The 24,124-nt window shown below is 34.0% G+C and overlaps 2 protein-coding genes across 4 annotated transcripts; one reads left to right on the top strand and one right to left on the bottom strand.

Moving 5' to 3' along the window:
* The first annotated feature begins 5,762 nt into the window (after positions 1-5,762).
* Positions 5,763-9,613, top strand: LOC103839806 (polyadenylation and cleavage factor homolog 4). Of its 2 annotated transcripts, none has more exons than XM_009116291.3 (7): positions 5,763-6,300; positions 6,365-6,466; positions 6,540-6,782; positions 7,170-7,326; positions 7,422-8,365; positions 8,459-8,974; positions 9,115-9,613. In XM_009116291.3, exons 1-7 carry the CDS (start codon positions 5,989-5,991, stop codon positions 9,157-9,159), a joined length of 2,319 nt encoding a protein of 772 aa, XP_009114539.1. In that variant the 5' UTR covers positions 5,763-5,988; the 3' UTR covers positions 9,160-9,613. The 2 variants fall into 2 exon arrangements, with proteins under 2 accessions (XP_009114539.1, XP_009114538.1); XM_009116290.3 differs by having other exon boundaries at positions 5,768-6,300; positions 7,419-8,365.
* Positions 9,614-9,855: 242 nt separating this feature from the next.
* Positions 9,856-16,671, bottom strand: LOC103839805 (homeobox-leucine zipper protein PROTODERMAL FACTOR 2). Of its 2 annotated transcripts, none has more exons than XM_009116288.3 (12): positions 16,349-16,671; positions 14,300-14,660; positions 14,080-14,197; positions 13,734-13,922; positions 13,216-13,659; positions 13,019-13,120; positions 12,717-12,917; positions 12,460-12,634; positions 12,089-12,360; positions 11,478-11,573; positions 10,973-11,386; positions 9,856-10,186 (listed from the first exon to the last, which is right to left on the bottom strand). In XM_009116288.3, the coding sequence occupies exons 2-11, from the start codon at positions 14,533-14,535 to the stop codon at positions 10,982-10,984; spliced, it is 2,238 nt and encodes a 745-aa protein (XP_009114536.1). In that variant the 5' UTR covers positions 14,536-14,660; positions 16,349-16,671; the 3' UTR covers positions 9,856-10,186; positions 10,973-10,981. The 2 variants fall into 2 exon arrangements, with proteins under 2 accessions (XP_009114536.1, XP_009114537.1); XM_009116289.3 differs by lacking the exon at positions 16,349-16,671 and adding an exon at positions 15,573-16,127.
* Between the last annotated feature and the right edge of the window lie 7,453 nt (positions 16,672-24,124).

The raw sequence follows: 24,124 nt of genomic DNA, 5'->3' as shown, positions 1-24,124 counted from the left end.
GGATCCTGGGGCAAAAAAAAAAAAATTCCAAACTATTATTTTTCTTTAAAAAAATCTGATAGATACATGTTTTTTTCTTTTCAAAATACCAGAAGTATTTTTAAAAATAAATCTATGAAAATAAAAAATACTTGCATATAAAAAAAATTTGGACCTTTTTTCTTATTTTTAATATGTATTTTTATAAAAAAAATCGGACCCTTATCTATTAAGAAATAGGGAGACAACGGATTGGGTCCGGGGCGGTCGCACCGTTCGAACCCCTATCTAAGCTGACCCTTATATGGCTAATGTGATTACTCATGATTCTGCAAGTATTTCTATGCATGAACAACTTCCTTCCACTTCTGATTTTGATATTTTTGGACAAGATATTTTACCTTTTCATGTTCCTGATTCTCCATTTCATACTTTCTTTGACTTTGGTCCATCTACATTTTTTTTGATTATACACAATTTTCCCAAAGGCTTCCCAGACCCAAGGGACTAATTTGTGTTGCTGCGGTCCGAATGTGAAATCCGCAGTAGCCGAGAATCGAATCCAGATGGCGGTACTCACAGCTGTGAGCCCTTTACCACCAGAGCTAGACACCCCAGTTAGTCCTTCTACTTTTTCTCATTCTTCTTATCCTGGAGCTGATTCGTTTTTTTTGTGATACATATCTTTTGCAGAGGACTCTTCTTCCTCGGCTTCTACTATTCCTTTGAGCTTCTCCATCTTTTGTACCTCGGAAACGGGAATAATGACTTCCGGGATTATTTATCCCCGGCATATGACATAATTTTTTTTGTTACTTTTTAACATGTCACCTTCTTTTTGGTTATGTACAACACATGTATAACTTTTCACTTCCACAGATTTCTCTGCTCATAATTATTTATATCTTTTCACCTATAGCATAATCACTTAATGATTTTTTTTCAATCATTGCAGAAACATGTATTCGAAAAGAATTAGAAAAAAGAGAGGTGCTGAAAAAGCAAGAAATAAAAAAGAAAATAGAGGAAGCATTTAACAGAATCTCAAGCCAATTCAATGTACGTTAAAAATCTGAAATTCTTAAACTTAATGAGGGTTTAGAAGATGAGACCAAAAACTATTGAGGATGGTAATAGATTTTTTTATATAAAAAGTTAATATAAACAATGAGATAATGAACAATATGAGACCGTATGAACCAACCTTTTTTTCCTTCGTTTGTAGCCGCCAAAAGGTTAGGACCGGCTCTAGATGGAAGTGAATTTTTATGGTTAAGGAAGATGAAGCTGCCGGAGACTACTGACGCGATTGTAGACAAGAGTATTGGGTGTCGGCTTGTGTGATTCGGACCAGCGAGCTCGTGGAATTCCGGAACTACCTAGAGAGTGGTCAAGACTCGAGAGTTTTACGTTAGATTTTTTTTCGTGCACTGAGTTTTAAGTTAGATTAGCGACTGCTCATCTTGGTTACTAGCTAGCACATGCACTAGCGTGAGCAAGAACGAATGTATGCATGTCTATTTAACAAAAAAAATATGGTTGCTTATTATTTAATTTCTGCTTAATTGTGTGCCTCAAGTTTAAGAAAATAGAAACTTTCCGGAGATTTCCACAAAATACTTTGGAACATAATCTATTACAAAGTTTAGTTAAAATAAAAACACATATTAAAAGGATACAAATACAACTTCGATAAACAATTACGAAAGGCCTTCAAATTCAAAGGTGTCAAGCGACCGTGAACCCATTGAAATTGGTAGGAAAAAGACTAAGGCCATGAACAACGACAGAAAATACATTACTACAAATTTTCCAATACCATATGTTAAAAATTACATGCAATATAAATATATATGTATCAACTTGTTACTTTATAAAATCGCATAGCGGTTTCTACAAGAATATTCTCCAAAAACTAATAACAAAAAAAAATAAAAATATGATAAACGAAGAAAAATGATTATAATTAACCCACATAACTTCTTCTAAATGATAAAATTAATTATTTTTCAAAAATCAAAATGTTATATAGTAAATAGTTAATTACTTTCAAATAATAATATAAAAGTTTTAGAAAAAGAACTACGACAATAGTAATGCTCTTATGACATTTATAAGCAACTAAAGTGTGTGATAAGAGATTCTCATTATGGTATGTGCTAAAAATTAAAATTAATGTGGTCATAGTCAGAGTTAAAGATAAAAATTAAAAATATATCTGGGATACCCAAATCGAGTAAAAAAGAGTGGGTGCAGTTTATAAAGATAACTAGATCTGGACCCGCCCGACCGGGCGGGTGTATTTTTCTGTTTACGTAATGCAATTAAAAATTTTCACACCTTATATAATGTATCAAATTTTTATACAAATGATGACAAAAATACATCACATAATACAAATATTGCTGTAACATAATTTGATCACACAGTGGCATTTCTAATGTTTTACCTGTTATTTATCTTAGATCATCACTTAATCATCCTGATCTACTTTACTAAAATTCAAAAAAATACAAAGAGTAGAACGATCAGCTAAAACCATTTCTAATGTTTCATCAGCGTAAGATGGGTTTTGTATCCATGAGTGAATCAGTTTTACTTGAACATGCCACACTTCCTTAAAGGGTTTAAGATCGCTGATCAAATGAAATCTTTTGTTAGCAGACATGATTTTTTTGTGAGGTAAGTCGTAAAAGAATGTGTAGAATGAGTTTGTACTCGAATAGAATATATAGTAGAGAGACAATACCCTAGTTGAGAATAAATATCTTTGCTTATTTTGCAAGGCATATTAGGTGAAATAAATGAAAATAATATTTTGTTGATTATGTTTCTTGTTTTTGAAATTATGGTAAAATCTTAATGGTTATGATTTGAAATAGGAAATGATAAGATTTTATGCTTGTTCCGCAAGTGTGTGGGTCAATTTTTTTAACGCAATACAAAACGCTAAAGTTGAGGAAATATCTTAACCACCCTCGTAAGGCATCTCTTGTTTGCATTAGTATGCAGAATATGTTGTTGAAATTCGAATATTATGTTTATTGTTTAGTAGTTATGGATCAAATTATATATATATATATATTCCTTGTTCCGAAATTGAAGGGGAAATCTTATTTAGAAACAAATTAGTAAATTCTGCAAATATTTCTATTTTTTTTTCCGAAGATTGTTAGGGAAAAAGATTTCAATTCAAAAATATTAGATTTTAATAAGATAGATAATGATTATTAATTATTTGGACATATGGAAGTCAGTGGAATATTTCAATATAATAAAGTGGTTACAAATATGCTACAGACACCACCGTGAAATTAAGTGAACTGAAATTGTTCAACTCGTGTGAGAATCATTGTTAATTTTTCTTAGTTTAATTACTTATATAATTTGATGTTCGTGCAGGTTACGTAAGCTAAGGATGAGATCATACTATATAAAAGGGACTAAATTCAAGGCTTTTGAGACTATCCACCTCAGCCAAAATATTCTCATCAATAAAATATTAGAAATAGATGTCATTTGAAAGATAATTAACTAATATATGACTTTTGATATTTCTAGAAATTTCAAATTTGTAACTGCTAATTTATTAATAGAATCATATATTTATATTGAATTATGTTCTATTTTTAATCATTAGATTTCAAAGGTAAATAAAATATTAATTTATAATATATATATATAGTTTATAACTTTATATTGTAGTTATAAATAAAGAGAAAATAACCGGGGAGGGTGAAAAATCTCATGTAAAATTATGTAATTAAAATGGTAAAATGGTGAGTATGATGAGATGAATCTAAGAAAATTGATTGTACAAATTATGATGTTTTCTTCGTCCACTAAAATGATTTAAAATAAAATATATATTCACATAAATAAATCAATATTTGTTTTTTTTTGTAAGATACTAAGATTATCATTTTCTGAAAGGTTACATTGTTGTTTTTAAACAACTTATTACAGTAAGGAAACAAAAACAACCACCAACAACTCAAGGTAAGAAAAGCCTTAAAGAGATCTTATACAAGAAATATAAAAAAGAAGTAGAGAAGAGGAGAAAGAAGAACTTGCCGGGTAAGAGAGGAGACGGTCACGCATCATACGGTCGAGAGAGGCAAGGATGACTGATGAAGGTGAAGAGACAGGTGTGAACACACGAGCATTACGCTCTTTCCACAGCAGGTAGATGGCTGACTGAAAATAGAGCTTGATGACTGAAGTAGCATGTGCATCTGCGTTGACGCGAGGTTGATTGATCCAGGCTGCAACATAGTGTAGATCAGCCGGAGGAAAAATCCAAACTTCAGCAGCAAAAGTCTCACATATCAAGCGAGAGAAAGAGCACTCAAAGAAGAGATGATAGTGAGCCTCTATTTCCAGATTACAAAGGACGCACGTTCCTGAGACATTAACCTCCAACGCCTCAAGCGATCCTTGGTTGGCAGTCTTCTCTGCAAAGCCATCCATGATATAAACGCATTACGTGGAATATGTTCCTTGAACCAAATAGTCTTGTGTCAATATTTGTTGTTGATAGTGTTTATATTCTTTTCTGACATTAGTATCCATATTTTTTAGTAAACTGATCCAAAGAGATTAGTTTGTGGAGCTAACCAAACGAGGATTATAATGTTTACTTTGGAAAGAGTAATAGGTTGAATGACAATGGCGTGCGTGCTTTTTCACATGGAAATCTGCACATATATTAAAATTGTAAGATATGAATCATAGAGAAAATATAGTGTATATGACTGAAGTTGGTCTATTCCGAAACTAAAGATGGCTAAAATTCTTCTTTGTCAAAATGCATAGATGTGAATTTTATATGAATAGAGTTCTCCATTGCTTATAGCAGTGTAATAAATTCCGTGTGTAAAGGAGAAAAAATGTTATATAAGTGAAAACAAAAATTATGATTTTTTTTCTTGTGTCTATAGGCTCTTCGCAATTTGAAGAAGAAAGAACATATTGTGTTAAAATCTTTGGCTCAGTCAAATTTTATCCAGTTGTTTATAAAACTGTTGTTATCTCATTCATGTAATTTTTTCAGTGTTGATTTAAAAGCCCAAAAGACCCATCTATACTGACTTTTTGATATTTTTTTTCTGTGATTTGAATTTAAAAAGAGATAAAACTTTCGATAAGTTATGTAAACTCTGAACAAGTATTTAGCTTTAGAAAGCATTTATATGTTTCAAACTTATAATATATACATATATAATGTTTAAAATTATGCATATAAAACCAGTGTAAAATGTGCTTGAATATGTTTCTCTTCTTTAATGTGTTAATTGTACTATATATAACATTATTTTAAAATTTCAAAAAGTTTACGTCACATACAAAAAACCATCAATAAAAGATATAATTACAACAAGAAAAATGAAAAATTATAAATATATAAATTTAAATTAAGAAAAACTAACATTGGAAAAACAAGAAATTAATATAAAAGAAAAAAAACCGACAAATAATATTATAAATAAAATAAATTTATAAGACACAATCCGCGCGAAGCGCGGAAAAAATCTCTAGTTTATATAATAAGCAATGTTAGGGTGTCGATATTGCAGGGGAATTATTTATGTTTGTTCATTTATTTAAAAATATGTAGTTTGTTTGAGTTTATTAATAATATGTTTCTTTTTTTTGTGGTTAGTTTGAGTTATTTTAGGAAAACAATGAATAAGTGGAAAAGACAATCATTTTTAATGTAAAACTAATTTAATTCTCAATGGCATTTGACTGTAAATAGTATGTAACTTTTAGTATTATTCTATAAGTGTACTTCTGTTTTAATAAAGTAGATAACGGGCCCAAAAAGGAATTTGCATAAACTATAGGTACATAACTGTGAATAAAGAAAAAGCAAATCCTCTTCACTTAAAAAAAAAAAAAACTTCCGCTGTCGATCCCTTCCCCCGAAGGTTGGCGATTCGCGTTTTCCCATGGTGCTCACCCAAACCCTAGCCTTCATGCCGCTCACTCTCCACTGTTGAAATCGTGATGCAATCGGAGAAAATCCTCAACCCAAGCCTTCTTCTCAGCACCACCACCGGCCGCAAATCGATGTCCGTCGTTAAACCGCCGCCGCCGCCGTCGATACTCGACCGGTTCAAGGCTCTGCTCAATCAGCGCGAGGACGAGTTCGGCGGCGAGGATCCGAGTTCGGAAGAGGTTGTTCAGCTCTACGAGGTTGTTCTGGGCGAGCTCACTTTCAATTCCAAGCCTATCATCACTGATCTCACTATCATCGCCGATGAGCAGCGCGAGCACGGCGAAGGGATCGCTAATGCTATCTGCACTCGAATCCTCGAGGTCTGGGACTTTGTTTCCACCGCTAAAGCCTTCTTCTTGTGACTGTGGTTTCGTGTGTATGCAGGCACCGGTTGAGCAAAAGCTGCCGTCTTTGTATCTTTTAGACAGTATTGTCAAGAACATTGGGAGGGACTATGCTCGTTACTTCTCGTCTCGTTTACCAGAGGTGAGTGAGCACAGTCTATATAATGAGATCCTTGTTTAATTGGTTTGTGTTTGATTCTTGTCTGCTGTTTTAGGTCTTTTGTCTAGCGTACAGGCAAGCGCACCCGAGTTTACATCCTTCAATGCGCCACCTGTTTGGGACTTGGTCTGGTGTTTTCCCATCACCTGTATTACGCAAGATTGAGATGCAGTTGAAGCTTACTTCCGCAACGAACAGCCAATCTTCCTTAGGGGCTTCTGAGCCGGCTCAACCAACAAGGGGCATACATGTTAATCCGAAATATCTTCGTAGGCTGGAGCCCTCTGCCGCTGAGAGTGTAAGCTTTTCTCTTTGATCACTATGAACAGAGATGACGTTCTTCTATGGATTCAGGAAGCCTGGTATAAGATTACTCTAGCCTCATAGTGGAACCCTTGTTCTGTATAGATAAGATTACCTCCAGTAATGAAGTTTTGCGTAATTGTCGTATTTTTAAGAGTTAGATTTACTTTCTTCTAGTACTCAACTGGAGTAAAAAATGAGTGTTGTGGTCTCTCAATTATTCATGATGAGTAGGTCACTGGGACTCAGGTGCATTTCTTTTAGTTAGACGCAATAGATAATGCATTGTTTTTCGTTGTGAACTTGTTTTCTTATAGGTTTTTTCTAAGATGATTTACAACTAACATGCATTTTTCTTGAACTGTGCCGGCTTGGTATGCAGAACTTGAGAGGAATAAGTTCCAGTGCAAAAGTGTATAGTCAAAACTCAGTCGGCGGGTATGATGATTTTGAAGATCAGTTAGATAGCCCATCTTCTCTGGCCGGACCAAGGTCTAGTACAGCTGGAACTTTGACCCTCGCATCTTCTGCAATTGGAGGTAAGAATCTTCATTCTTTCAGTCTCAAGACGTGTAAAACTTGTTATTGACTTTCAGTAGCCCTTCATCTTTCGACTTTTATGACTCTGCAGCAGATGGGTTTCCTAGGAGGTTTAGTGATGGAGTTAATTCTTCTAATCAAGCCTATAACTATGGAATGGGTCGGGCTACTGGCAGAGATGATGAACACATGGACTGGCGAAGAAAGGACAACTTCGGCCAAGGAAATGACCATGAAAGACCCAGAGCTTTGATAGATGCATATGGAGTTGACACCAGCAAACACACATCCATCAGTAGACCAATCCGCAACGTGAATGGTATCCACAGTAAGATGGTTACACCATGGCAGAACACCGAGGAAGAAGAGTTTGATTGGGAAGATATGAGCCCTACACTAGAGCGTAGTAGGGCTGGTGAATTTTTGCGATCATCTGTTCCAGCATTAGGAAGTGTAAGGCCAAGACCTAGACTAGGAAACATACATGATTTTCAGTTAGATTCTGACATTAAGAACGGTATGAACTCTCGTTTTGGTCGAGGACCTGCGATGATATCAAGAGTTGGGCCTTCTGGTGCTGATGTTCTTCCTGATGGGACATGGCCCCATTTGGGTGTTAGAGGATCCAACTCTCTCCCTGTACCTTCTGCTCAGCATCATTTGGCAAATCCTGGTAATGCGATGTTAAATCACTTGAATGGTAAGCCTTTATATAGGCCAGAAAACCAGGTCTCCCACATGACCCAACAGAATCAAGTGCTAGGAAATTACTTACCGTCTTCATCTGCAATGGCACCAAGGGCAATGCAATCGCTGTTACCCCACGGTCATGGTTACCCTCCACTAGGGTCAACCATTAGACCATCGTTATCAGTCCATGGTGGGGAAGCCATGCATCCTCATTCTTCAGGGGTTTCCATCTCTCAGAATCCTTCGTTGGGAGCCTCTAACCAACCACCGGGCGGTGCATTCTCTGGTCTGATTGGCTCTCTCATGGCTCAAGGTTTGATCTCGTTGAACAATCAGCCTACTGGCCAGGTAAATTATTTAAAGCATGTCACACCTTCTAATACATGAGAGTCGGACTCTTTCTTCTAGCTTTATCTTAAATAATTGATTTTATATATACAGGGGGCTTCGGTGATGGAGTTTGATGCGGACATGCTCAAGATACGTAACGAGTCTGCAATAACTGCTCTATATGGGGATCTTCCCAGGCAATGCACAACATGTGGTCTACGCTTTAAGTGCCAAGAAGAGCACAGTAAGCACATGGATTGGCATGTAACCAAGAACAGGATGTCCAAGAACCATAAGCAGAAGCCTTCTCGGAAATGGTTTGTAAGTGGTAGCATGTGGCTTAGTGGCGCAGAGGCACTTGGAGCTGAAGCAGTGCCGGGGTTCTTACCTGTCGAGCCAACAACAGAAAAGAAGGATGACGAAGAGATGGCAGTTCCTGCAGATGAAGACCAAACTTCATGCGCATTATGTGGTGAGCCGTTTGAAGACTTCTATAGTGATGAGACGGAGGAATGGATGTACAAAGGTGCTGTATACATGAATGCTCCTGACGGATCAACAACAGATGTGGACAAGTCTTTGTTAGGTCCTATTGTACATGCTAAGTGTAGGCCAGAGACTAATGGGGTAAGCATTTCCTTGCATTCTCATTAGCTTCCTTTGGAATACATGTCTAGTTATAAGTTTGATTATATTATCATTTTCCTGCTATAAGCTTTATCCAGTGGTAGCCTCGTGATTTCCCTAAGAATGGATATTTGTTTCAGGGTGATATGGAAGAGGGTAGTCAAAGAAAAAGGATGCGGAGTTAGATCCCTTAGACCGGCTATTAGGTCTTTTTTCTTGACTTCTTTTTAAGTTACATTCTTATTTCTTCATCATCTATATGCACTTAGCCACACACAATACCGCTGATGGAGAGAGTTTTCTTTCTCCTGAAACTGTACCATTGAAAAGGATAAAAAGAGAGAGGTTTACCCCCCCACAGATCTCTTATCGTTCTTTACCCCTCTTAAATTCTGTTGTGGCTTAGAACATGGATATCTCTGCTACACCTATAACCTGGGGGTGCTTGTAGTAAAATCATATGGCCCAACGTGGTGTTCGTTTCCCATGTATATGTATCATAATGTCTCTTTCTTTCTTGTTTTTCGGATTGTCTTTCTTTTTCATCTTGAGATACTGCAGCGGAGGCTTTGGGAAGACCAATGTTTAGTTGAGCATATTTTCTGTGATGATATAAATCTCGTTAGATGTTGTTGCTAAGAGAACCAGTTTCAGCTGTTTATTTTCTTCTTCTTTAGAGCTTTTCCTGTCTTGAACTATAATACTCTTTTTTTTAGCTAAGAATGTTAGTTAACAGAACTCTCTTTTAAGGGCATTTATTCTCATGACTTGGTCTATAATGAAACAAATTTGACATATTTTTAACATTTTCAACCTAGAAGTATCTGTTTTAGTTAATTTTGGTTAGGGCAATGGAAAGAGAGAGAGAGAGAGAGAGAGAGAGTTTAATGTAGTAGTACTAATAACAAAGATTTCATCCGTACATAGTAGTTCCACAACAAAACAAGGAAGAACAACAGATACACTTGGTGGGAGAAACTCAAAAGTGTTCAAAGAGTGTCACTAACGCAAAATGCTTAAATAGACAAACATAAACCGTGGGTTTCCATCAGAAGTCAATACCCGAACCCCTTTACCCCTTTCTTTCACATCTTTCTGAGATAAAGATTAAACGCAAAAAGGTGCGTTCTTGACTTCCTTTGGATTTTCAAAACGCACAAAACTAGAAACCGTGACCGCTACTTTCCCTACTCCGGCCTCTTATTCTTACTTCTGCATACAAGAAGAATATAAACCGGTTCAGCAAAACATATAATCTTGTTTCTTGCTACACGAGAATACGACCACCCATCTTGATTGTTTCAAAAGCTAGGTTTACATCTTAAACATTGATTTTTTTCTCTTTAGAAAACATGTAGACAAAAACGCCAAACGCACAGTAAGTTTTCATTCAAGAGGCAAAAGAAAATCAAAACCACAACAAGAAATAGGGATGTCAATTAGGCACATTGTCCATGGGCGGCCCATGTCCAAATCGATATGGACTAATATGGTCACGCCCAAATATGCCCGAAATATTTCTGTCCAAATGGATTATGCCCAGATGCGCCCAGAGTCCAATGGACAAAACCAAATGGACATGGACCGCCCAAATACGCTTATATTTTTTTAAAAAAAAATTTGAAATCACAAATATTTGGGAAAAAAAAATCACAAATATTTTAAATATCTTTTGTGAAACATGAAATTTAAGTTTAAGTATGTTTTGTAAAACATGAAATTAAAGTAAGTTTAAGTATGTTTTGTAAAACATAAAATTTCTAATATGTACATCTTTTAAGTTTGAAAATTAGACATTTTACATTAAATGGACATTTGGATTCCATGGACAGTCCACCTGGTCATGGTCCTATTTGGATATGGTCCTATTTGGACATGGTCCTATTTGGGCTCGACCAAAAACGTCCAGAAAAAAATAAGCCCATCTGAACACGCCCAAATCCACCCAGTCCGTCCAATTGACATCCCTAACAAGAAACCTATAACTTAAAATCATACCTGGAAAAATTACGGTGCTCCTCCACCTACGTCACAAGCAAGGGCGGCTTTGATCCTCTCCACAGTACATTTGATGAGACTATTAACCGTAGCCACGGAACCAAGAGAGAGTTTAGCTGTAGGAACAGAGTCAACAAGTATCTGAAACGCAACGGTTAAAAGTGAACCACAACTCCCAGAAGCAGTAGTAGAAGAAGAAACCACTTCCTGATCATTCCCATCTCCTCCTCCGACTGAACCATCCGGTAATATAGCAAAACCTGACGGCAACAACGCCACGTAATCAGGATCTCCTCCGCTTAGGACAACGTTCATCGCCACTATATCCACCGGCGCATAAATCACGTACGATCCAGACGCGTCCGTGCAGCTCTCTTGTAGTATCAGCATGTTGCTCTGGCTCGAGTTCCCGCTCTGTTACAAAGAAACGGAACGAACAACTTTGGATCACTAATATGGAGAAAGCAAACACAGAAATAACTTGAACAAGGAGAAGGAATATTACATTGACTCGGAGTAAGGAGACACAGTTTCCAGGTTCACGACCGTTTGCTATATGAGCCATTTCTTGAACCATTCCTCCATTGGACAGAATATCCCACTGCATGAATAAATTTCAGAAAACACAAATTAATAACAAAGGATTCTTTTATATCATTGCAATACTTACAAAAAAAAAAAAATTATCAATATATAAATATGTGATTTAGTAAACTGTCCAAAACAAAGTTGTTTTCTTTTTTTTTTCTCTAAAGAACTTATATTAAAAATGAAGAGAAGGTTTCATTTGAGAACCTACTAAATACTTTTATGAAAACTTTTGTGATCTTTTAATATTAAAATTTAATTATATAATTAATTTTTTTAATTATTATATTATATTGTTTATTAAATTTCAAGAGTTGCTCTTATTAATTTGTAAACCAGGTTTAAAATTAAACTCGGATAACCAGTTTTAGTAGTTATGTCGGTTTTAACTTAAAACAGTAAGTTTTGATGTAAACCGGACACAGCAAGAACTATTCCAAGTCGGACCGGGGGGTTCGGTTTGTTTTTCTAAAACATTGGCCGCATTCATAAAATCTACACCAAAACCAAAACCCAAACATTTTTTACCTCGCTTCTTGAATTTTCGTCGCGGAGGAAATCGAAAACCCTTTTCGGAGCAACGGGAATCCAGAACGACGTCGCAGCGCTAAGAACAATACCCGGAGGTCTCCCCGGATCATCCATACTCTTTCGGGTCATCACCCGAACATCATCGGATCCCGTCGACGACATTGTTGTCCACGCGTGTGCAGTCGACGCGCCAACACCGCTGCAGAAGCTCATCACCATCCTCTCCGCCAGCTTCAACATGCTCTTCCTCCCTTCTGGACTCGTAATAACTGCATAATTACCACAAAGTTGAAGGACCTAATGAGTAAACTTAAAAGAAATTTCAATTCAGCCCCAACATTTTCAATATTAACAAAAGAAACACGTACCCGAAAGATCACTCGCCGGAATGTTGCTGGCCATCGAACTTGCGAGCCGCTCGCACTGGCGTTCGAGTGTAGACACCCAACGTTTAGCTCCGAAAGCTAAACCGGAATGAACCAACGGTTTATACATTGTGTGAACCGATCTATCATCCACCTCCATATGCTCTATCCATGTAACCTTCAAACACAAAAATGAATTTTAAAATTTCACCCTAAACTTCAGAATCAGTCAATTAAACCCATTACATCTTCTGAATTACCTTAGAATAACCATTAGGCAGTTCTTGAATCAGACAACCTGACGGCCTTCTTCTTGTTCTTGAGATTAGGTTCGGCCTAAGGCTGTCCAAAGAGACATCAACCACAGCCCAAGAACCGTCGCTATGCTGTTTACAGTATCTCACAAAGTAGTTCTCACGTGTCGGGACTAGCGGCGACGGAACTTGGAACTCAGCTGTCATCTTTGCAACACAAACCAAACCACAAAAAAGGTTTAAAAACCGATTACTACACTGTTCGGTTTAGTTTCTTGAGAAGCAAGTAATCAGCTAGGTTTACATACCACTTGCAATGCACCATTGTAGTTCCCAGCAACTCCAGTAGACAGAACTTCAAGTGTCAAGGCTCTTGAGACAATCCCAGAGAACACACAAGACCATTGATTCTGTATCCCCAAGACAAAAGTAAAATATTAGCTAACTAGGGTTTAAAAGTTAGTCAATAAAACTTGGAGATCAAGAAACAATTTAATTAATTTACCACATCCATGAGAATCTCAACGAGGTTGATGTGATTCATTATAACAACAGCTGATTCTCTTGACGCTTCTGTTCTCAACCCTAGTGGCTTTGGTCCGATTCCTCTTGGAAACGTTCTGAAATACTCTTCTTCGTTCAGAAGGTCCATCGAGTTACCGGTCGAAACCCATAATGGATCCCCAGCTTGAGCCATTCTCACGAGTTCCTCCATAGCTGCAACCGCTAGCTCGACGATCATAGGCTTGTCTGTATCAGAAGGGATTGAAACCGACCTCAAAATGTCACCTGTTCCATACATGTCCCCTACAAAACCTGTCGTCTGGTTCCCGAAGTTCCCAACTTCAAGTTCCAGAGAACGAGAAGGCGCGTGGATCCCTAGTGGAGCGAATGAAGATCCTACTGGCTTCCCAACGTACTTTGCAGCAATGGCGGAGATCCTGTCAATCTGTAGGTTCAAGTGTTGATAGAATCAGGTTGGTCGAATTCAACTTAAGTCACGTATATGATAAGATTAACTACCTCTTCGCGGAGGCGAACATTTTCGATCCTGAGATGCTGTTCATCGAAGGACATTTCTCCGATAGCAGCTGGACCGCCACAGTTAGGGCATGTAGCATTGCTTAGAGCCTCCTTGTATCTGTTGTTCTCTGCTCTGAGCTTGTCATTGTCTGACTTAAGAATCTGGTTCTCATGCCTCTCATGTTGTGCCTATAGATATTACACACACACACACACGAAATGAGATTAATATAAATTATTTCAGTATATTATAATTATGATATTAATTAGTTTACTATATAAGAATTCATTTTTAATTTAATAAGAATTTAATGAAGAGGATGTTATTTGTTACATAAATATATACCTTCATTTGTGTGCGTTTGTTTTGGAACCAAAACTTTACTTGAAGAGGCTCTAAGCAGAGATCGCGGCTCAACTCTTTACGTTGCTTATCATCTGGATGAGGACATTCTTTAAAGAACCTGTAAAGCCAATATAAATATAAATACAAATATGAAACTTTTTTAAAATGTGTCGTATCTATTGTTATGTGAGCTAGAGCTTAATTAAGTGTTGTTTCTTACGATTCTAGCTCTTGGATTTGGCGCTGCGTGTGGCGATGGTAACGCTTCTTTTTGTTGGGACGTTGGTTAGGATCTTGAAGCTCTTCACCAGAAGGATTATCGGTGGTGACCTCGGTGCCTGACTTGGTCTCGAACTCATCTTCTCGGCTGCCGGTGATTCCCAAGTCGTTGTCGGAGGTACTCTTTGTGGTCAAGTCGAACATGTGGTGACTCTCAAACATGCTTGGATGATACATTGTGATGATGATTGATTCTGGTCAATCAGTCAGATACTAATCAGGAAATGTTTTTTTAAGTTGTGAACTTTGGTTTCCTTCCAATCTTCAAGGATGTGATCATAGTCGTTTCATGAGGTGATTTTCTACGCCAAGAAATCAAATCAAGATAGTTAAATATTGTGTTTGAAATTGTCACATATATCTAAATGAAATGAAATGAAGAAGAAGATCATTATGAAAATGGAAGCAAATAGTGATGTTAAGGGAAAGTAATTTCGAGGTGTTATGAAACTATTGTTAGCTTATTAAATAGGAGTAATTTTCACAAGTTACCGTTAATTAAACACTATCGGGTTTCTCCGTTTTGGTTATATGTACATACAGTTTCTAGGTAAAAACATTTAAAATGTAAGAAGTCTTACTTATTACTCTAAGATGTCAATAGCAGAAACCAGCCAAATAAAATGAAAAATTTGGACTATTAACATATATAAATCCAAAAAGTATTTTTTAACAAAAAGAAGGGAGAGGATCCGAAGATGAAAGAACCACAACCGCATACAAGATACACATGTGTTAGTATATGAAAACGCACGTATGTTTTACAAATAAAATCCCTTACTTTATAACAAAACGTATTAGGTAGCTATAATCTTGATAATCATCTGATTTGTTAGTTTTAGAAGAAAAAAAATGCGATGTAGATAGGAGGAAACATATGGACCCAAAATGATACTAATAAAAAGAATTTTTTATGTATAGAGGAAAATATCATTGTTCTTGGGTTGATAGTACATGTAAATACATCTATAAAATGCACAGAGTGACATATATGTGAGTTTATCTGTCTCCAAGTGTGTGTGCATATAAACAACAAAAAGAAAATCACTCCTTGAAAGTCAGAAGACTTCTCAAAACATCAGATCTGGTGGACAGATCTGACGGTGAAGGAAGAAGAGAGAGAGAGAGGGAGAGTTACGATCTTTAAAGAAACCCTAATTTGGGGGCAAGGTCAAAAATGAAAACAAGAACACTTGTATAACTTAAATACTTACTCGTCAATTCGATCTGAAGCTCTTAAGTTCTTTGGAAAGTTCTTAAAAGTCTAAAGACAGATCTCTTTGTAGTTGTTTTTCTTATTTTTTCTTTGGTTGGTTGAAGTTTTAGGTTCGAGTTTAATGATATTTCTCTCTCTTTTATCGACTTAAAAGCTAGGAAGGGAGGAGAGAGATAGAAAGCGGTTCACTAGTTTCCAATTTCTCAATTGAAATTATTAAAGAAATAAATTGACCTTGGTCTTTGTGCACTAAAATGAACCGCTTTCAGTAAAAGAATACTAAAAACTAATGAAAAGGCTAAATTTAAACAATTAAAAAATGAAGAGAGATGCATACATATGTAGGGTTAAATTAAAACAGTATATAGTCTATAGGGTTAATTAAAGCGTTGACAATAAGTCAATGGACTTTTTTGGTGATGCAACCACCAAGAAGATTTCGTCAAAGCCCTTTTGAACTTCTAACTCCAAGAAAGTTTATAGTAACGCTTTCTTAATTTTTAATGAGATCATAAGTCTTCACAAAACGACACTAACGCATTAAATTAGACTAAATAGACATAATCTAAAAAATAGACACATGAATATAGTTATCAAGATCTTGACAAACCAAAAAACAGAAAAAAAGTAAAGAAATGGAAGATCTAAAGACCTCTCTTCTCAAACAACATGCAATACATATGGATCCGATCTAGATAAACACACAAATGTGTATGCATACTTACATGCGTGTACATATATATATATATATATATAGAGAGAGAGAGATCTTACTTAGTATTGTTTTGAAAGATCTTTCTTCTGGAGACAGAATGAAACCCTAATTTACAATGATCTTTGGTTTGTACCAATTTTCTTGTGGGTTACAAAAGATCGGGGATAATGACAAAGAGTAAAAGGGTTGCTTGCTAGGGATCTGGTTAACCGATGGGATACCGGAAATTTAAACTGAGGAAGGACTAGCTAGGTACAATGGAAACTTTTTGAAGGAGAAAGAGAAGAAGAAAGACAAGAGAGGAAGAAAGGGAACAGATGGATTTGCAAGAAGAAAAAAAGAGTTATTGCTGAGCGCATAGAGAGGGTGCAATGCATTTATGATTATCTAAAGCTCCATTAATGCTTTACTGAGAGAAACTTACTCTTACTTGTGTGTATATATATGTACACATAGGGGGAGTTTCAGTTTTTAGAAGAAAAAATAATTTTCAGAATTTACTGTTTTTCTTCACCTCCTGGTTTCTCAGTTCTGAAAGCTCTATAGGTTAGACAAACATAAGCTTTGAAAAACTAATTATTTTTGTCACGTATAAATGGGTTTCTTTGGCGTCCTCCATAGTGATGTGTATATGTATATCTGTTACCAACCCATTTTCTAACCTCTATAACAAGTACAACAACGCATCACTTAGTTTATTAAGGGTTATTATTTTGTCATTACCTGATTTTTATGTTCTCAAAATTTAGACTGTGTTGTTTATAGATTAATTAAGTATTCTAATATACTAGTAGTCTAGTACATAGTATACGTGTGTGTGTACGCATAAATACATAAATGATTGGTACTTCAAACGCTAATTTAACAGCTAATTAAGTTTTCATACTATTGTTTTTTAGTAACTAGGGTCGGCCCGGGCTACGCCCGGGTTTTGTAATTTAATTTTAATTTTGATTATCTATTTAGTATATTTATTTTAATATATAAAATTTGTAATATAATATAAAAATATAAGTAGCTTTAGAAAAATAAAAAATAATTATAAATTAGTCAATGGTTTTCTTTTGCGCGATTCAAAAATTTTTGTATGCATTTTTTTGTTATTGAAAATTATATATAAGGTGAAGAGCAAAATGAACAAAACTTAATTAAATTTTAGTTACCGTGTTTAATTGGTTAAATTGTTTTCATGTTTCGGTTCACCTGAAACTATTTATAACGTTTGTTTCCAATTAGTATGTACGTAATTCAATGGAATCTCTCCTTTAAATTTACAACCTTCTATATTTTTATGCTTTTTTCTTAAATTAGATGTTTAAAAATTGTAATATTTTCTTGTTTTATTTTTTACAACTACGTCAATAAAAATTATTGATTGAGTACTTACAATAAAAGTTCTGCATTTACAACCCAACTAATCGGACTCATTATCTAAATATTATTTATCTTAGTTTCAAGGTGTTTGAAAATTTACCTTTTTTAATTTTTTCCACTTCGTCCAAAGTCTATTTTGATGTAAATACACCATTTATATAATATATATAATCAATTTTGAACAATGATAATCGTAATTTTATCTCAAAATTTGTTGTTGATTAAAAAAATTATCAGCAAAGTATAACAAATTTTGTGTTGTGGTTTAATTTATATTGTAATTGTTATGTCAAACGATTATGCACTAAATCAAAATATATAACTGATGTTTTTCTCTTAGAACAAAACAATATAGAGAACCAAGATACGATATTTAAATAAGTTTAGATCGTGTTTCACTTTATTCATTATTTTTACTTTTGTTCCCATATCTCACCTTCGAACCAAACATGGCTGAATTTGTGATATGATTTAATTGTGTATGCTTCCGAAGATGATTTATAGTATACAATACTGGTGAACTGGATTTGAGAAAAAAGTTTGAATTGGAGAAGAAGTGTTGGGTTAATATATATTAAGAATTTAAAGGGTTTCAATATTAGTTGCGCTAAGTGCATAAAATTTGTGTATTTTATTGAACTTCAGATTTTATTTGAAAGTGTTTGATTTTATATTTTATGTGATTCAGTATTCTTGACCATACTTTCGATTAAAAATGATAATTGAATTCAATCTCGTTATGATAAACTAAATTTCATAATTCAACGTAACTGTTGAGACTGTTATAATGAAACCATGTTCTATTTATTTTGGTGGTATTGTTCTCTTTTATTTTTTAGCGCATATGTTTATTTTTGTTTTTATATAGTTATTTGTTATATTGTTTTGTGTTACGTTTCTATGTATTTGTAGCAAATATAAACTTCTTATGCTTTGTATTATCATGAAAATATTTTTTTTTGGCTTTTTCATTTTTGTTATATTTTGTTATTTTAAGATTATTTTAAAAAATATATATTCTTATTATGTATTTTTCGTGGTTTCCCTTAATATTTTGTAAGTTTTCTTCAGTTGAATTTAATGTAAAATAAGCATTATGTTTTTGGATTTAATTATATTATATTTTTTAACTTATTTTTATGTATATATTTTGTTTCTCTAAGTATTTTTTACGTTATGTATTTCAGTAAATTTCACTTATAATGACCATTATTGAGAGCTTTATTGAAGTAACGTTATTGAGAGCTTTATTGAAGTAACGTCTAGTTTTAGTTTAATCATATCTTTATGTGAGTGTTTTATTTTACCGTTTGGACACATCAGTTGTAATAAATCAATAGATGGCGTCATTATATTGAAGTAATATGGGACTGGTACTAACTATCATTTGTAAATGGATAGTTTTTGTTTGGACTATAGATTTGTAAGACATTAGCTTTTGCTTAGATTATAAACCACAACTTGTTTCCAACAGAAACAAACCGGACCAATTGTCGGACCTCTTAACATATCCTCTCATTTATACTTTGTTTCAGATTTTCATTGAACCACAATTCTGTCTAATTTAGCTTTTAACGTAGGGTATATGTTGAAATGATGTAAATTGTGCAGATTGAGTGAGTGTGAGTGTATCATGATAAACTTGTATAGATATGAATCTTAGTTGGTTACCAGATAAACTAAATCTGCTAATAAGCTTGGTCTAATTTATCAACATAACCCTCATGTTTTTTATAAAAAAAAAAATTGGACGGTTAAGCTTTGAGTTATGTTTATAAAAAACTTTTTGGAAAGAGAAGAGAGCAGTATGTTTTTCTATTGGAAACATTTCACACCCAGTTTTATCTCTGGAATTTTTTGTTCCATTTCCATATATGATTTTATGGTTTAAGGAAAAATTAAAACAGTATGATATGATCGTACATCCAATTCTAGTAGGATTGTCATCTCTATCCTTCTCAGCCAGCAATGAGAGCTCAACTTCATCCCTGGATCTCTTTATATTCTCAGCTTGTTATGATCGTACATCCAATTCTTACTCCTTCCGTTCAAGCACTTACTCTCTTTCTTCAAACATAAAGAAAAGGAGATCAGATTGACTGATTGCAAAGGTACAGGATTGTGGAAAATAGAGAATACCAATGAGATCAAATCAGATCACCTATACCTGATGTTAGAACAGCAAGCAGAACCAAAACTCCACAGATTTCATGGTGAATGCATGGGCTAATCATCTCGTTGTTCTTTCATTGATTAAACGGTACATCTGCGGTAAATTTTGGATCAACAAATGTGAAAAGAAAGGATTCACCAAACGGACTTAAAATATCTCATTCAAAAGAGGCTCAATGAAGATCTATATACGAATCTGAACGCCAAAAATAATTGAAATCTAATATGATCATGGGATTTTAAGAATGGGATACTGGAATTTTTTTTTTTTAATTATCACAGACTGTTAAGATGGTGTTCAAGGGGAGAAGACTTACCCTTTTATAGGTAAAGAAACACCGCCTAGAAGATGGATGAGTATCATTGAATGAGATCATGTCTTGCTTGAAGATGGTGTTCAAGGGCATGCTAATTCTCCATTGTTGGTCTGGAGATGGAAGAAGAGGACTAACCCTAATTTCGCTCTCGTCTCTGGCGGAGAAGGCTGGAGCTTTCTTTCGGGCTGGAGCTTTTACAAAACAGAATAACAGAAGATCACTGAGAAAGCCCACTAAAAACCAATTGACGTACAAAATTCGTGACAGATTGAACACGTGTCAAGCCAAGAAATCTCTACTTAATGACGTGTCTCTCTCACAGGAGAGAAACATATTTATATATATAACTGATGTTTTTCTCTTAGAACAAAACAATATAGAGAACCAAGATACGATATTTAAATAAGTTTAGATCGTGTTTCACTTTATTCATTATTTTTACTTTTGTTCCCATATCTCACCTTCGAACCAAACATGGCTGAATTTGTGATATGATTTAATTGTGTATGCTTCCGAAGATGATTTATAGTATACAATACTGGTGAACTGGATTTGAGAAAAAAGTTTGAATTGGAGAAGAAGTGTTGGGTTAATATATATTAAGAATTTAAAGGGTTTCAATATTAGTTGCGCTAAGTGCATAAAATTTGTGTATTTTATTGAACTTCAGATTTTATTTGAAAGTGTTTGATTTTATATTTTATGTGATTCAGTATTCTTGACCATACTTTCGATTAAAAATGATAATTGAATTCAATCTCGTTATGATAAACTAAATTTCATAATTCAACGTAACTGTTGAGACTGTTATAATGAAACCATGTTCTATTTATTTTGGTGGTATTGTTCTCTTTTATTTTTTAGCGCATATGTTTATTTTTGTTTTTATATAGTTATTTGTTATATTGTTTTGTGTTACGTTTCTATGTATTTGTAGCAAATATAAACTTCTTATGCTTTGTATTATCATGAAAATATTTTTTTTTTGGCTTTTTCATTTTTGTTATATTTTGTTATTTTAAGATTATTTTAAAAAATATATATTCTTATTATGTATTTTTCGTGGTTTCCCTTAATATTTTGTAAGTTTTCTTCAGTTGAATTTAATGTAAAATAAGCATTATGTTTTTGGATTTAATTATATTATATTTTTTAACTTATTTTTATGTATATATTTTGTTTCTCTAAGTATTTTTTACGTTATGTATTTCAGTAAATTTCACTTATAATGACCATTATTGAGAGCTTTATTGAAGTAACGTTATTGAAAGCTTTATTGAAGTAACGTCTAGTTTTAGTTTAATCATATCTTTATGTGAGTGTTTTATTTTACCGTTTGGACACATCAGTTGTAATAAATCAATAGATGGCGTCATTATATTGAAGTAATATGGGACTGGTACTAACTATCATTTGTAAATGGATAGTTTTTGTTTGGACTATAGATTTGTAAGACATTAGCTTTTGCTTAGATTATAAACCACAACTTGTTTCCAACAGAAACAAACCGGACCAATTGTCGGACCTCTTAACATATCCTCTCATTTATACTTTGTTTCAGATTTTCATTGAACCACAATTCTGTCTAATTTAGCTTTTAACGTAGGGTATATGTTGAAATGATGTAAATTGTGCAGATTGAGTGAGTGTGAGTGTATCATGATAAACTTGTATAGATATGAATCTTAGTTGGTTACCAGATAAACTAAATCTGCTAATAAGCTTGGTCTAATTTATCAACATAACCCTCATGTTTTTTATAAAAAAAAAAATTGGACGGTTAAGCTTTGAGTTATGTTTATAAAAAACTTTTTGGAAAGAGAAGAGAGCAGTATGTTTTTCTATTGGAAACATTTCACACCCAGTTTTATCTCTGGAATTTTTTGTTCCATTTCCATATATGATTTTATGGTTTAAGGAAAAATTAAAACAGTATGATATGATCGTACATCCAATTCTAGTAGGATTGTCATCTCTATCCTTCTCAGCCAGCAATGAGAGCTCAACTTCATCCCTGGATCTCTTTATATTCTCAGCTTGTTATGATCGTACATCCAATTCTTACTCCTTCCGTTCAAGCACTTACTCTCTTTCTTCAAACATAAAGAAAAGGAGATCAGATTGACTGATTGCAAAGGTACAGGATTGTGGAAAATAGAGAATACCAATGAGATCAAATCAGATCACCTATACCTGATGTTAGAACAGCAAGCAGAACCAAAACTCCACAGATTTCATGGTGAATGCATGGGCTAATCATCTCGTTGTTCTTTCATTGATTAAACGGTACATCTGCGGTAAATTTTGGATCAACAAATGTGAAAAGAAAGGATTCACCAAACGGACTTAAAATATCTCATTCAAAAGAGGCTCAATGAAGATCTATATACGAATCTGAACGCCAAAAATAATTGAAATCTAATATGATCATGGGATTTTAAGAATGGGATACTGGAATTTTTTTTTTTTAATTATCACAGACTGTTAAGATGGTGTTCAAGGGGAGAAGACTTACCCTTTTATAGGTAAAGAAACACCGCCTAGAAGATGGATGAGTATCATTGAATGAGATCATGTCTTGCTTGAAGATGGTGTTCAAGGGCATGCTAATTCTCCATTGTTGGTCTGGAGATGGAAGAAGAGGACTAACCCTAATTTCGCTCTCGTCTCTGGCGGAGAAGGCTGGAGCTTTCTTTCGGGCTGGAGCTTTTACAAAACAGAATAACAGAAGATCACTGAGAAAGCCCACTAAAAACCAATTGACGTACAAAATTCGTGACAGATTGAACACGTGTCAAGCCAAGAAATCTCTACTTAATGACGTGTCTCTCTCACAGGAGAGAAACATATTTATATATATATAGATGTTACCATATCCCTTGTATGCAAGAAATGTTTCTAATATAAGAAGCTGGACGATGACATATCAATGCACTAGAGCTTCTTTCATTAAAATACTTTGTTGGTATCTAGGTCTTCAAAAAGTATTTTTATTTTTTCTTAACATATTACAAAAAAAAAGTATTTTTAATTTTCCTACTGATCGTCAAGTTGAATGTCGTAGTTCTCCAGATAATATCTACAACGTTAAACATCTCAGAGTTTTTAAGAGCTTGCGTTGAAAATTTTGTTATGCCAAATTAGTCGAAGGTCATTTCCCATAATCTTGAATGTTAGTGAAGGTCTACGAATTTCGATTGATAGGCATTTCATATAATAAACCACAATAAGGAGTGAGGGTAAATGTTCTTGTAAAGACAAAAAAATAATAAATATATTCCGGAACGTTAAACATAAATACTTTATTTAAATTATGATTATATGTTTTGGAAGAATTTCTGCATTAGTAGCTATTGTATACTTTGTTTGCAATATATATATATTATATTCTTACTTATGTGTTACATAAAAAAACTTGCTTATATAGCTGAGTTATTGAAACATTGAAATCATTATATATTGGAAAGTTTTTTTTACAGTGAAACATCTATAAATTAATAATGTTGGAATTACACCAAAACTATTTTTTTATTAATTTATAGAGATATTAATTTACCGATATATTTATTGAACCAAAAATTTAATTTGGAACTATAAAATTATATTATTTTATAGAATTTTTTAATATATATTAATTTATAGAGTATTAATTTAAAGAGATTATACTATATATTGAAGACATCAAAATAAAGGTTAGCGAACGTGTGTTGTCTGGTAGTAGAATACTTATAGTATATTAATAAGTAAGGGATATACAGTGACGGAGCATTTATATACTTATATTACAATGAGTATGTAGGTGGCTTAAATGATATATTTAATTTGTTTGAAAGTTTGAACAGCATTTATTTATTATTTTATTTACTTTTGCAATAGAAGCTCAAAACATACATTTATTCGCATAGATTTATTTTAAAAACATACATTTATTTTATTTTAACAGACAACCTATAATGACTATAAATCTCAATA

The sequence above is a fragment of the Brassica rapa genome, chromosome A09 (genome assembly GCF_000309985.2).
Source record: "Brassica rapa cultivar Chiifu-401-42 chromosome A09, CAAS_Brap_v3.01, whole genome shotgun sequence".
Lineage (NCBI taxonomy): Eukaryota > Viridiplantae > Streptophyta > Magnoliopsida > Brassicales > Brassicaceae > Brassica > Brassica rapa.
Note: the sequence above shows the minus strand (reverse complement) of the source record. Positions and strands in the feature narration are given on the sequence as shown.

What these genes read in the sequence shown, in the direction of transcription:
- LOC103839806 (XM_009116290.3), top strand. Translation starts at nt 5,989, where the DNA reads ATGCAATCGGAGAAAATCCTCAACCCAAGCCTTCTTCTCAGCACCACC. An exon ending in AGCCCTCTGCCGCTGAGAGT is followed by an intron (nt 6,783 to 7,169) that starts GTAAGCTTTTCT and finishes CTTGGTATGCAG; the next exon opens with AACTTGAGAGGAATAAGTTC. An exon ending in CGCATCTTCTGCAATTGGAG is followed by an intron (nt 7,327 to 7,418) that starts GTAAGAATCTTC and finishes ATGACTCTGCAG; the next exon opens with CAGATGGGTTTCCTAGGAGG.
- LOC103839805 (XM_009116288.3), bottom strand. Translation starts at nt 14,535, where the DNA reads ATGTATCATCCAAGCATGTTTGAGAGTCACCACATGTTCGACTTGACC. An exon ending in ATGTTCGCCTCCGCGAAGAG is followed by an intron (nt 13,660 to 13,733) that starts GTAGTTAATCTT and finishes TTGAACCTACAG; the next exon opens with ATTGACAGGATCTCCGCCAT. An exon ending in TCCGGCGAGTGATCTTTCGG is followed by an intron (nt 12,361 to 12,459) that starts GTACGTGTTTCT and finishes GTAATTATGCAG; the next exon opens with TTATTACGAGTCCAGAAGGG.